Here is a 15,039-nt window from a genome sequence, read left to right as displayed (position 1 = left end):
ATTTGTCTGTTTTCGGAACATTAACCTTCGCCAATTAACTTCGAATTTGAACATTTTTATTTTCAGTTTTTAATTTTGTTCATGGGCCAAGCATGTGTTTGTTGTTTTTTTGTTTTACTCCTCAATTTAAGAAAATGCTCCCCAAAATGATAGAAAAATACTACTCTTGAAATTTTCAAAACGACAGCACTGCTCACAGCAAAAAAACATGGCATCGTTTGTCTTCAACAAATTATACTAGATGTCAGTACTTTCTATGTCAGAAAAAGCTTATCTCAACTAAATACAAACAGATGTCGCTAAATATTTCATAACTTTTTTTGCCACTGTGCCTGAAAGGGCTAGTGTAGCTAATTTGAAGTGGAACCATTTTTATTCAAATTTTGTATGGAAAATTCACACCACTAGCAGTCCATGTATAGTATGTCAATGCTAAGAATATAACTTGGTTGCCCGTGTGAGAGGGGTCTTAACTCAACTCAACCACGTGAAAATTGTTTGACAATTGACAGCAGCAGCTGTCACATGAATTTATTTGGCCCTTGCAAGTTTCTTTTTATCAAAATATTTTTCTTAAAGGTTTTTGATTTTTAAAAAATCTTTTTAAAATGAGAAACAATTCCTCACATAATGGAAATAGAAATGGTTCGACGATAAAAAAGTTCCGGGATACGGGCCCGGGTGGTGGTCGTGATGATGACAGACGCGGTAATTTTGGTGGCGGTGGACGCAGTGGAAAAGGTTATGGTGGCGGCGGTGGTCGTAGAGGACGTGGATTTGGCGGCGGTGGTGGAGTTAGAGAAGGAGGCGGTGGTGGAAGAGGAGGAGGAATCGGTGGCGGTCACTTCGGAGGTAATCATGAACGACGTCAAAGTACCTATCACAATGACCAGGGCGGTCCAAACAATAGTTTCAACGACAACTTCAGAAATAACCACCAAACATTTCCCGAAGACCAAGGTTTTAATGAGTTCAAGGATATGAATAAAGTTTCTTTTGCCTACGAAACGCCGAAAACCACCGCCGAATCTGAAGTTTCAAAATCCCCACTCACGGGATCTAAGCCACCTCCTTCCTTCTTAGAACAAACATCCATTTCTAAGGAACCCCAAATTCAAATAAAACCCGTGGAGCAATTAATGCAAAATAAAGATCAATCTAAAACTCCTCCAGTTAGTGCAGATAAAACAACTGAAAAGTCTTTGAAATCAATAAAAAAAGAAAAACAAGATGCACCAAAAGTCGACCCGAAGAAAGTCGATAAAAAAACAAAACCTGCCTCCGCGTCGTCATCGTCCTCTTCGTCGTCGTCAAGTTCTTCTGAAGAATCTAGTTCGAGTGAAGAAGAACCTAAAATGCCTAAACCCATTAAATCCTCCATAAAGCCGAAGAAGGAACGAGCTGAAGATGAGGTGATTTGCCTTGGGAAGCAAAGTAACTTTGAAGATCTAGTCGGCGATGATGATTCCGCAGGTGAGAATCAATGTCTCGTGTGCAAGTCTGAGGTGAGTTAACTTTCCCAAAAGAACAATATCCATTTTTACCTTTTTTCATTTTCAGGAGCACTCAGTTGATAAGTGTCAAATGAAGTGCATCAAATGCACCCATTCCTCGTACTCAACTCACGTGATCTGCAACAATTGCGGTGAGACGTATCCCCCAAAGGTCAAGTCTCCAAACGCACCTAATCCTTTTTTGATGTTCATGCAATTTATGCAATTTTGCATGAGTCAATATACGGACATCAGCAATGAAATTAACCAACCGTTTGCTGGTCCACTTCCAGTGCAAGGATCAACTAAGGATATCGAAATTACACGGCAAGATATTTCCGACACCAAACGCAATCGCAAAAAGTCTAAATCCGAATCGAAACAAGGTAAAAGGAAGAAGAAAACCGAAGCGAGTTCTGATTCGGATTCTGATTCAAGTTCAAAAGCAAAGGCATCAGTTAAGAAGCGAATCAAGGCAGAAGGTGGAAAGACAGCCGCAGCGCCAGCAGTAGTCCCGACGACACCGCAATCGAAACATTCTCGCAAGAAGAAGAAAGCCGAGAGTAGTAGTGACTCCGACTCTGATTCGAGTTCCCAAGCAAATACCACCGCAGTAAAAAAGCGCAAAAAGTCTGAGAGCACTCAACCATCGACACCACAAGTGCAGCAAGCACAACTATCTAAGCAAGTTCGTAAGAAGAAAAAGAATGATTCAGACTCAGATTCTGATTCGAGTACAAAAGCAACCACGTCAATCAAAAAACGAATCAAGACGGAAAGTGTAAAGCCAGCGACAACAGTAGTGCAGCCAACTCAGCCATCAAAACAAATTCGTAAGAAGAAAAAGTCAGAAAGTAGCACCGACACAGATTCAGATTCAGACTCCGATTCAAAATCGAAAGCAACTCCGTCGATTAAGAAACGCAAAAACACAGAAACAAATGCTCTACCCACAAATCCAGGAGTGCAATCACAACAGCCCGCTTTCCCCAATTTCACACCATCTTTCCCCAATAATGTTCCGTTTGGTGGTGGATTCAGCAATCCCGGATACAACCCAATGCTTGCTTTTACCCAGATGATGGGTTACAATCCGGCGAACATGAATTTCCCACGATAAACTTTTTACTAATTTAAGATAACAAAACCGTCAGAAAATTCTTCTCGGAGTTGATGTTTATTTCAAGTTATAAGTAGCCCTTGGAGTCGTGAGAATACAAAATTGACGCATGTATTTATTTTTCTCGGTTCCCATCGTAACTTGTTTGAACCTCTACATCCACTCTCGAAATTTTCTATCGCGTTTAGAGATCAGTTTTTCAAAGTACGAGATTGTTCAAGTTTAAATGTTAAATCATTTTCTCGCACTGAATGACTGTTTTTTAAACCTTTTTTTTTGTAATACATAATTATAAATAAGATACTAATTTGACTGTAAATAAAAAGAAAAATTAACCCACTTATGGTTGATTTATAGTTAAGTAAAACAAAAACCAATTTGCTTCTTATTTCAACTGGGAAAATATTAATTTTCAGCCTATAGTACAATGAATTGTTTTTGTTTTAAATTGGTAAACTTTAACTAAAGCTATTTAAGTGAACGAATTTTTCATAAATTAATTATATTGTTTTTGTATTCTATTTTATGTTGTTATTAATATTTAAATAAAAAACCTTTTTTTTTGGTATGCATGAAAATAAAAAAACATATTTCCAAATTTATGTGGGATATATACATAAATGTCACATAGATTGTTGTCCAGCTCCCAAACTCAGGGATACCCCATGAAATATTTCATATCAATAATTTTTATAAAATAATTTTTGTTCAGCCTTGGAAAATAAAAAGAGTAACCTGTTTCCTTTAAACCAGTTGGCATTTGTTATTTCCTAATTTCGAAAGGTGCCATGATAATTTTATGCCACTTAATTTAAGTCTTATAGAGCAACGAAATCGCAACTCATTATACTCACTCAGTTAGGTTCCGAAACGATACAAACTATCTTTGTATATCTTTCCTTATTTAAATTATTGTGCAGAAGAGAATGGGGAATGAAATTCGAAAAATTCTATTCTCAGAATTTTGAAGGAAAAAGGAGAAATTTGAATGACAAATTTGATTTCTAAATATTTCTGAGAATAGGAAAGTTTATGATACTTACTTTAGGTGGCGCTACAGTGCGGGGCGAACCTGGGCCTTAACCAACATGCGTCTTCAGCCAGCTCGGTCCCTAGTAAGCTGTCTCCAGTTTCGCACGCCAAGTTGTTTGAGATCTTCAACCACCTGAGTCGCGGTCTTCCTCTATTTAGCCGTCAATCGGGATTGGATTGGATTCGAAGGCCATTCTCCATCTATGCAGACGGGTCCAAAAATCACCCGAAGAATTTTTCTCTCGAATCATCCTAAGGCGCTCTCATCTTTCGTTAACGGGGTCCAGGCCTCAGCGTCATAAATGAGAAGCGGGATGATGAGTGCCTTGTAGATAGTGATTTTAGATGCTCGAGAGAGGACTTTACTGCTTAATTGCCTTCTAAGTCCAAAAAAGCAGCGATTTATCGGACCAACGCCTGCACCGGAAAAGCAACCCCAGACAATCACCGAGGTACCACCCTGCTTAACCGTAGGGAGTACATACGCTTTAATTCAACCCTAATTAAATATTTTCCGATACACTTATCCTATTTTACCCTTTTTTACGATGTTTTTTAGTAAGTAGTGGTTTTTTTGCTGGTCCGAACGCATACCCTTAAACGACTTTTTACCGTAGATGGCGCTATTGATAAATTTAGATCCTCACAGATGTTTTTCAAGGAAGCAAAAGGGTTCTTTTTGCGAATATGAATCTGTTTTAACTGTTGTTTTGCGAGGGCGTCCACCACGATAATGTCATAAGCCGTTGAAGTTGGAATTTTCAGCATTTCAGCGATTACATTTTGTTTTGTACAGACTTGATACTTTTCTAACACTTTATAACGAATAGCGTTTTGTGTGACGTGTTTTAGCCATTTTATTAATTTCCAATTAGACAGCTCACAACCTTCTTAGTTTTTTAATTAATTATGTTATCCAAATGACAAGGAAAACCGTTACCTAAACATCAAGAATCGAAGTTTTGTATAAAATCCGGTTAGTTTTGAGCAGGGATGTTATGGGGTGAATTTGTATATTTTATATTTGTTTTTTTTTTAGCATCAGATCATTATTTTTTTAAGGTATACCAATATGTTTTTTAAATAAATACAAACAACAAATTCAGTTTGAGGATTAAGGAAGGCATTATACCAAAAAAAATCTGGAATGTTTCTACCTGTATACATTCTCTTTATTTGATATAGTCCAAACATTTCACTCTCCACTTTTAAAGTGCGCTAGTTGAACTAAAATCAAATACATGCCAATAATACTACGTATTTCAATAGCAGTCGCAAATTCAGAACTTTACTTCACAAAATTGTACTTTAAGTTCATAATAAAAGAACTACTAAACACATTATTGTCTAAAAAACACTCCTCAGACAAGCTACAAGCCGATTACGATTTGACAAGGAACCCTTTTACAGAAAACATTAATTGGAATTGTGCTGAAAATAAATAAATTATAGAGTAGTAAAGTCATTTTCAAATAAGTTGACTTTACTTAACAGGGAGATTTTTCTTGACTAACTTTCCAGACAACTTTATAATAAAGTTGGCATAATTGGAAGGCAATTTGTTGGCTGCTGGCGAATCAGATACTAGAAACTTGCCTGTCGCCTGAACCTGTCCAATGTCAAAATGACAGCTACTCTTAGTTTTTATTTCAACTGAGAACTGAAATTTATTACTCTGTGTTATTTATTTTCTGCAAAATTCTATTTGATGTTTTATGTAAAAGGGATCTTTGTCTTATTGGAATTGGAATAAGTCATATTTTCTTAAAATACAAAACTCAAGTCAAGATGGATTTGTAGATTGCCTGAGAGGTGTTTTGTAGACAATTAAGTTGTTCGTAGTTTTTGCACAGTCAACTGAAGGTAGGTGAAGTAAAGTTTCGAGTTTGAAAGTTATGACACTTGTAAAACTAGCTAGTTGCCTTGGTCTAATTTCATATTGAAATTTCTGACACGGCTGAATGTAAGTGGGAAGCTTTTTTTGTACGTCTTTAATTCTCCCTAAAAACACCTCGTGTTTCGGACCGAACCAACATATCTTATATATATTTTTTAATAAGTTAAAATACTTTCCATTTTAATTAACATAATTTTTGTTGAGGGGAGGGGAAGAGGGGGAGGATGTCATGTCTAAGGGATGTTTTATGAATTTTTACTTCTCTAGTAAATTTTATTTTTCTCATCTTGTAAAAGAGCGGTGCAGTCTTATTTGAATGCAATCATTTATTGAATTCCATTTAAGGGTTGCATTAATTGACTTCACCTAAAGACCTGGGGCAAACAATTCTGCAATGACCAATCATTTGAATCTTACAAAATAAAATTTGAAGTCCCTAGTTGAATTCAAGTAATAACGAAAAAACTTATAATGGAAGCATTTAGCGCTTAATGTAGTCATCATTGAGCTTCGGCTCAGCCAAAACCTATATCATCATGGCCATCTATAAGATATTGAAAAATTTAATTTTTATCGTACGCTCTTTTTTAATAAACTTTATTTCCCTTTATTGCATAATTATAATACTCTTTCTAACATTTCACATTGCTTCAATACTTAATTTAAGTGATTCCAATGCCTTACTGGCTACTCTTCCCAATAATCCTTCCTGCGACGATGGATCCTCGTACTTCAATATACTTACACTTTCCTCAAGAATACTCACTGCCTCCTGAATTCTCTCCTTTAAATTACTTAAACTCAGAACTTTTGCAATGAAACCACTCTTGGCCAGCAACACCAATGGAACATGCAACTCGTACAATAGCATAGCTCGTGCTCTACTTAGACCAGGTTCGAAAACATTTAACACTCCCAGAACTTGACGACATAGTTCTTCTTTTCGTTCAAGTAAGATGTCGGGAAGTTCAACCATCTCATAACCATGAACCCGTCCATACATCTCGATGAGACTTTGTTTGAGACTGGTTTGGATGTAGTGTGACGGATGGAGGATCATGCGATATTTACGGAGAAGAGCTTCGCATTCTTGAAGTCGTTCGGGGCTCATATCCATGGCTTGGACATCGGCTACCTCAGCTTGCATGGTAGAAATGTTCTTCAAAATCCCTTCTGCAGGTGTTGTGAACCTACAATGATTACATCGCCAGTCGGCTGTGGAATCTGGAGTGGAATGAATATATTTTATGAAAGGGTATTCTCGTGAGATAGGAAATATATATGTGTTTACCAAAAGGATCGATGGACGAGAGAAAACCAAGATCACATGATATGCATTTAAAAGAGCTAAAGTACGTGCCCAACTCTGTTGGATCAGAGCATCGTGCACACCTGCAGGTGAAGAACTTTCCATTCCGAATATGTTCCTGTCGAGCTGCTGTCCCGTTGAGCGTAAAAGTGTACGAATGATGAAGCTGCTGTCCTGCTTTAAGATCTTTCATAGCCCTTAAGCGAATTCTATAAAAAATAACATACAATATAAGAACAATAAAATGAGAATAAGAATATGTAAATTTGTATTCTTACCGAAATCGATCACTTGGATAAATACTGCGAGCTGTATTCGGAACACAATTATGAGCCAATATCCCTGTTTTGGGATATAAACACCTGATTGTATGGCCATGTGATGTACGTCCTTCAAAGGCATTCACTTCGAGGATACCAACAACGCGCATTATCAAATCCTCCGAGAATCTATCTAATTTGCAAGGTCCTCGTAAATATTGAGCAATATTGACGAGATCAGCATTCCACACTTCAGTCATTTGACGACGGGATTGATCGTGGTATTCCATTGGCGCGACTTCTCGTTCCCATCGTTCTGGATCGATTTCCTTGTTCAAGAGGACTCTGTAAAGAAAAGTAAAGAAATTAAATAAAGTCATAAATTAGAAAGTTTAAGAACTCAAATCTTGAAGGAAAGAAAGACAGGAGGAAGAAGTTATTTGCGTCGGTAAGGAAGGATGGCAAACAATTAAGTTACAGTTAGATACATTTTGTGTCATGTTCAAAAGAATCCTTTGCTTGTGTCGGTAATCATTACAGGAAGAACAGGTAACACTTCTGCCTTGAATGGAAATAACACGTTGCTTTTTTAAGACCGTTAAAGACCATATTTAGTTATTATTTTATTTAAATTTCAATTCCTTGAAGGGAAATAACACGTTTGACTTTGGACACAATTTTTACGAGAAAGAATTTGTTTGCGTCGTCGGTAATCATTGCAGTATACAGTACATGGTAACACTTTCGCAGTTTTAAGCTTAAGTTAAAAACTATATACCGTTAAAGACATTGCATATTCTTAAACTATGAATATTTCCAAAGAATTTTAAAAGTTTATACCTTAATGGCATGACGCAGTCTAACTGAACACATTCATTTCTTTTTCGATATTCATCATCTTTTATGACATAAAACTTGGCATTTGCGGATTTGAAAACTTCACATTCCTTTTGATGGACTTCAGCTCCATCACTTATTATGCAATCCTGACATAAAGGCCATCCACATTTTGGACACCGGAATCCATCTAAATTACAATTCACTGGCACAAAACAACCTAAACACACGACGGGTGAACTAAGTTTCGGTCCATAAGCAAAGGGATATTCTTCTATAAGAACATCGGACTCTGATACTGCTTCACTTGCAACGAGATATCTTCCGAGCACCGGACTATATTCAATTTCAGTGAGATTCTTTTCAAAAGACATTTGCACGACCGTTTTTAAATACTGCTTTTGATCGTCTGGCTAATGCGGTGTGTCGGCAGTCTGTGGGCATACTCTGGTCTCGGGTATAGGATATGTTTTTGACAACACAAGATATGAGTTTTGTTATTCGTTCAAAAGTACCGGGTAAATATTTTTTGGCAATGAGTATCATATACCGAAATATGTTTGTGCAAATAAATAAAAAAAATAAAACACAAACTATTCCTAAAGTTAAAAATAAATTATAAATCTTTTTTATTTTATTATTTACTAAATACCCATTGTGTATAAATCTTGTTTGCTAGAAAACTGCATATGGTTATGACTAGAGAACTGTTCTGAATGAATTTAAAACATGTTTTCAATACACATACATCTCGGAAAGTTGACATATAGTAGTTTTTAAAGCTCAATTTATTATTTAAATACGTAGGGATTGCGGAAATACTCGTAGTACTGAGAAAGAGAAAAACTGTATAAGCCTAGTGGCTACGGATTTCAAAATCATGCTTTTTGGTTTCAAGCTACGAGTACTTTAGATGTTATATTCTTTAAGGCAAAAGTAAGTATGTACATAGAAAAAAAAACATAGTTTTGTTAGTCTTGCGCTCAATAAACGAGCTTTAGGGAAATAAAACTGTTAGGCATTGCAGCAAATTAAATTACTAATGGAATTTTTCATTGATCAAAAAAATCAATTTATTTTTTGTTTAAATCTGTAAAAACGATCCCAATTCAATCATTTTTGTGTTCTATTGGTAAAAAAATCGATTTATTTTGGGTTTACTATAATCAAGGTTTTAATCTGTCAATTAGACAGTTCAACTGTGTTCAAGACTCATATTCTTCTTCTGCTGTATTAAGCCAAAAGAAACTTTAATACTTTGACAGCTACACTAACTCTTTTGTTTGATGACAAATAAAGGAATATTAAGAATTTAAGAAAATGTGCACTTCATTCTTTGAACGTAAATTTTGACCAAGGCAACTATAGTTAGTTTTCCAAGTGTCATGAATTTCAAATTCAGAACTTTACTTCACAAACCTCTGCATTAAGTTCATAGTACAAGACCTGTCAAACACATAATTGTCTACAAAACACTCCCCAGGCAAGCTTCAAGTCCATTACGATTTTTCTTTTGTAATGTAAAACAAATAACTTATAGAGTAGTAAAGCTCAGCTTTCACTTTAATGAAAAAACATGACCAGTTGTCATTTTGACATAAGTTGACTTGACTTGATAGTAAGGGAGATTTTTCTTGACTTACTTTCCAGACAACTTTCCAATAAAGTTGCCTTAATTGGAAGGCATTTTTTGGCAGCTGGCCAATCAGATGCTGGAAACTTGCCTTGCTTTTAAGTCCCTTATGTCGCCTGAACATGACCAATGTCTCAAACAAATTTCTCGTTCTTGCTGTCAAAACAATTTAAAAAAGAAATGTAAAGATTAATTGATCCCTGATTGAGAATGACGAGTGAATTCTGTTCATATTTTATTTTCTTGTTAAGTCAACTTGCTTTACAAAATCTCAGAAATATAAGCTGCGGTCATTTGCAAAAATTGATCTTTTTTCGTAGCAAATGGAACACATTATTCAAAATTGATATTTTGTCAATAAAAATTGTAAAAATGTAAATTGTAAAATTGGTTTTTGTTTTTGAGTTCCATTTTATGTTTGTCAAATTTTTATTCAAATTTATGTTCCAACATCAGAGGAAGAATTTGAAAAAGGTTAACAAACAAATTGACAGAACATGGGAAATAAAGGCCTGTTAAGCTAAAAACTTTTCGATATTTATATCTCAATTGTTATAAATACAACTTCTATCAAATTTAACAATAATAGTGTGTGGCAAAATAAATTCATAAATTTTCCCCAAGGAACGTTAAAATGATAAAATACGAACTATTACAGATTTAACCAATAATTAAACAATTTGGTAAGGAAGTGTAAAGTAGAAAAAGACTTTAAATTTGACAGTTCGCAAGAAAAAACAGGAAAATTACATATAACGTGACATAGACAGTAAGTGTCAAAAAAATTTATTCCGTTTTTATTTTACAAATCAGCTTATCTCTTTGACACAGGATTCCATTTGAATATTTTTGTATCCTTATAAGTCTGAAGTTCTGTGTTTCCTTGGTTGTTGTCCATCTCTTGTCAGTTTAAATTATCAAACTCTATTCATATTTATCTTCAGTAAAGGCTAACAACTACTCATCATTTAACGTCAGAACAGAGCTGTCAACTTGTGGAATAAATCTGTTAGTGAACTGTTAGTGAAAAAGCTCATTTTTAATTAAATGACTTTGCCAATACACGAAATATTCTTTACATTCATTAAAATTGACTTTTTGCTGCGGCTGGGTGACAATTTTATTTGGAGAATTGGTCTTCTGTAAACCGTCCCTCGTTTGTGCGGTTTAAAGCTTCACGAATAATTTGTATGTGGGGCTATGTTATGTCATTGTGTTATAGCAACAAACTAGCAACTTCACCGGGATTAATGTTTAAAAAATAAATTCCATGAAATTTACGGATTATAATAATACAAAACTAATTCCAACAATATTTCTGTCTTGTATTATTAGAATTTAAAAAGCTCAAGCTCTTATAACAACACCCGAAATATATGTACATAGAAGTTTTTCTTTTTGACAGAACTTCTGACAAAAATCAAAGAGATTGGTCGCATTCACAAAGGTAGTGACTACGTATTACGTAGTCAAGGGATTCTGATTGGCTAAATCTAACCAAAAAGTAAGCTACAAAGTTAGTGGAGAATGATTTTGACGTTTCACAATCAGCTGCTCGCTAAAGTAACACGAATTCAAAATGAAGTAAATAGTTCAATATTTAAATACAAATATAAGTCATTCAAATTGTGTTTTAAATTTGATTTTATTGAAGTTAAAAACAAAAAAGAAAAGTTAAAGTTGTCAAATCAAAAATGTTTCTAATTTTATATATTTTCATTTGTCAATAATATGACAGTTCCACATTGACAAGCTTTGTAGTGTACTTTTGCATTCACAAAGCTAGCTGAATTTTGACTGGCTTTGTGAATGCGGCCATTGAGAGAGGAAATGGATATAAAAATCAGTCCATTAATATAAAAATAAATTGGAAGAATATTATCACAATGAAATTAAACTTGACATATCACAAAATGCATTTTGAATAGTTTAACCAATGAAAAATGCCATTAGATTAGATTGTGGTAATGATAAAGTAGTATAAACTAAGATTAAAGAAAAAAGACAGGAAATGTATGTAACGATTACACACATATGTATTTCTTTGATTGAACTGATTGACAGTTCTTTCGAAAAATAAGATTATAAAAGATATTTAACCTGACGTTTTAAATCTTAAAAGTGTCAAACTATTGAAGTGTCATGTCTAAAGACCAAAAGCTGTGGTGTGATTTAAGTAAGAGTTAAACTTGATAAACTAAAGTGTCAATGGAGTATAGCGGAATATTAGAAATTTTCAACACTTGTGGGACATCAGTTAAACATAAATGTCTATTTTAGGTTTCATAACCAACACTTTGAATTGTTCTACAAAAGTGTTTTTTTTTTTAAATAAACAAAATTAAATCATTATGAAACACACTTTATGATGTGCGAATTTTCGTTATAAGAATAATTAATAACTATAAATAAACAATATATTTTTTATTGCTAAGAAACGTATTTTTTAATTTTAAAACGTGATTTATGTACGCATAATATATAAGATATCCGTATTCCGTGTATGTATAGGATTAGAATCATATATTTTAAATATTTTTTTTTACTTGTTTGTTTTGTTTAATGTTGGGACTCAAAAATTACCAACATGTATCGAATACATTAAATAAAACAAACAAGTAGAAAGTAAACAAAAACAGACTTTTTTTCAAAAATAAAATCGAAACAATCAATAACACAAAAAAAAAGCGAATATATTTTACGCGACTATAAGTGACAACTATGGTTATACTCTTTTCGAGTGCACTCATCACACCAAACGCAATCAAATCAAATTAAATCAACTAACCTTAAAGGAGTTATGCAATCCAATTGAGTGCATACGCCATCTGCACTGACATTGCCTGCAAATTTTACATTAGCCTTATGGAAGACTTCACATTCCAAATTATGTTCCACTGAATCTATGCACATTCCGCACAAAGGCCAATCACATTTCTCACATCTATCAATGGAATCACCATCTTCATCGAATTGCAAATATCTATAGCATCCGAGACAAACTATTCCGCTGTGCTGTTTTGGACCGACCGCAAATGGGAGTTCATCGATGACAACTTCACCCGACTTAACGTCGTCCGATAGAACGATAATTCGACCGAATTGGGCATCAACTTCCACGTGAATTTTATTCATAATTTTTGTAGGCAATAATAAAAAAAAAGAAACGCAAACGAGTGAGCAACCTGTCGTGAAAGGATCAAACTAAACCAACAACACGATCAAATTGATTAATTGCGATGAATTTTGTAGAAATCAATTCGCTCTCTACGTTCGTGCGAGATCCAATATATTTGTCTTATTTATAGGAATGTTTTTCTTACTCACGAAGACGACGATGAAGGGATAAGATTATAGACGCGCCATCACCGCGCTCATATCGGGGGGAAGAGATCCAATATAATGTCAAAGATAAATTTGGTCTAAATTTAATGTTTTTGAAAATGAACATGAAAATGACTTTTTTCAAAAGTATGTGTATCTAATTTGTTTTGAACATGCTATCGGCAGAAAACTGTAATACCGAAGATGAAAGAGAAAATATTTGAATGTGTGGAGTAGAATTTCCGGGTCTCCATGGGTTTTTGGAAAAAGAAAAATGTTAACTTCTAAAATAATTTCTTGTTAAAATACATTTTTTAATTTTTCTGGCTTCCGTCATTTTTCTAAACAGCTGATTCTATTTTCAAGTGGATTTGACCATTATGGGGTCATTTATAGCTATCATTGGTTTTCATCTTTAAAACCAATTCTTAGAATTATTTGTATAGGTTATTTATAGCGATAATTGAAAATTTCAATCATCAAACAGATTTCCTCATTTAAATAAATCGGAAAAATTTGTGTGACAGAAATTTTTCATGGTTGGAACTGTGTGGAAATGAAACACAAATAACTGGAACGATTCTTGTCACTTTTGGACACAAAATAAATCAGCTGTTCAGGAAAATGGATTTCCCTCTGGATAATAGAAAATAAACTTTAAGTGATTTGAATTTGTCCTCAAAAGGAAACACAAATTTTTTTTTTGTAATTTAAAAGTCATTAAGAAAGTCAAATGTGTTATGTTTTGTGTCAATTACAACTCAGTTGTATTTTTTTTGCTAAAAAAAGACTATATCAAATCACACTTTGTTTTAATTCATTTTGTTCAATGGTGAAATTTTTAAATGAACAGCTTATTTCTGATTCCACATTGGACCAAAATCGTCCCATGGAAAGCTTTTCATAATTTTTGTGTTCCCATCTGTCAGTTTTACTTTTAATAATTAATTCTAACCTCAAATGCTTGATTCCATTTAAGCAATACCTGATTCCAATTATGAGATTATTATTATCTTATGAGAGAAATTTTCAATAATACCTATAACCGACTTGTCAAAAAATTGTCGCTGGATTTTAGGAGCCAATTACAGCTATCATTAGATCTTTTTCAGTGTAACCAAGTATCGTAATTTTTTTCACAATATTGATTATAGCTATTTTTTACAACGGGTACTTTTAGACAACATAAGTTACTCGAGAGTGAGGTAAGTTTCTAGCATGTGATTGGCCAGCTGTCAAAAAATTGCCTTCCAATTAAGGAAACTTTATTGGCAAGTTGACTGGAAAGTTAGTCAAGAAAAATTTCCTAACTTGATGGACTTGTAGCTGGGGTGTTTTGTAGCCAATAATTTTGTTGGTACTTTTTGTACTATGAACTTAAAAAAAAGGTTTGCGAATTAAAGTTCTGAATTTTAAATTCATGACACTTGAAAAACTAAATAGTGGCTTTGGTCAAAAAATACGTTCAAAGAATGAAGTTAACTGCAAATAAGCCCCTTCTGTTGTCCGAACCTGCCCGATGTCTTTCACTAGAAAACGATTTCCGGACTGGAAACAAGCATTTCCTTTCAAGCTTTTGAGGTAAGACTAGGTAATTGAAAGTGAAACTGACAGGTGGGAATACGAAGAAAATTGGAACGCTTTCATTGGAATGATTTTGTTATAAGCTCAAAAATCAGATATTTAAAGAAAACGATTTCAAAATACAGAACAACATTTTTCAACTCAATATCTTCTTTTAAACACCGAAAATACCAAATTAAACTTTTCTAATGGCTTTTAAAACTCGAAATAAAATGTCAATGATCTTAGCCAATGATAGTATCGTATTCGTAAAGAATCCGTTCCTTTTATTATCCAGACCGCAAAAATTCCAGTGAAATGCGTTCTACATAGAGAAATGTCTCGAGAAGTATTCGAGCTCTCATTCAAGTAGAAAAGTTGATTTTATTTATGCACAACCTCAATTATAAAAGACTAAATCAAATCAAAAAGTGCCTTCAATGTTAAGCTGCACATAAACAAAAGAAATTCCTGAATCCCAAACGTGATTATCAATCACCTTTGTAGCTTCTTCACAGTAAGTCATATTTAATCCACATTAATTCCAAAACATTTAAGTCGATCTCGAATG

General features: G+C 34.0%; 2 protein-coding genes across 3 annotated transcripts; one reads left to right on the top strand and one right to left on the bottom strand.

Annotated features, from left to right (window-relative positions):
• The first annotated feature begins 482 nt into the window (after window positions 1-482).
• On the top strand, window positions 483-3,365 carry LOC129951871 (protein mushroom body miniature). Its single transcript, XM_056064221.1, has 2 exons — window positions 483-1,505; window positions 1,561-3,365. The coding sequence occupies exons 1-2, from the start codon at window positions 609-611 to the stop codon at window positions 2,611-2,613; spliced, it is 1,950 nt and encodes a 649-aa protein (XP_055920196.1). The 5' UTR covers window positions 483-608; the 3' UTR covers window positions 2,614-3,365.
• Window positions 3,366-6,122: 2,757 nt separating this feature from the next.
• LOC129952252 (SET domain-containing protein SmydA-8) lies at window positions 6,123-12,937 on the bottom strand. Of its 2 annotated transcripts, none has more exons than XM_056064753.1 (4): window positions 12,370-12,937; window positions 7,130-7,456; window positions 6,834-7,060; window positions 6,123-6,766 (listed from the first exon to the last, which is right to left on the bottom strand). In XM_056064753.1, exons 1-4 carry the CDS (start codon window positions 12,714-12,716, stop codon window positions 6,183-6,185), a joined length of 1,485 nt encoding a protein of 494 aa, XP_055920728.1. In that variant the 5' UTR covers window positions 12,717-12,937; the 3' UTR covers window positions 6,123-6,182. The 2 variants fall into 2 exon arrangements, with proteins under 2 accessions (XP_055920728.1, XP_055920729.1); XM_056064754.1 differs by lacking the exon at window positions 12,370-12,937 and adding an exon at window positions 7,952-8,356.
• Window positions 12,938-15,039: the final 2,102 nt, after the last annotated feature.

The sequence above is a fragment of the Eupeodes corollae genome, chromosome 3 (genome assembly GCF_945859685.1).
Source record: "Eupeodes corollae chromosome 3, idEupCoro1.1, whole genome shotgun sequence".
NCBI lineage: Eukaryota > Metazoa > Arthropoda > Insecta > Diptera > Syrphidae > Eupeodes > Eupeodes corollae.
This window is presented reverse-complemented; position numbering and strand designations above follow the sequence as displayed.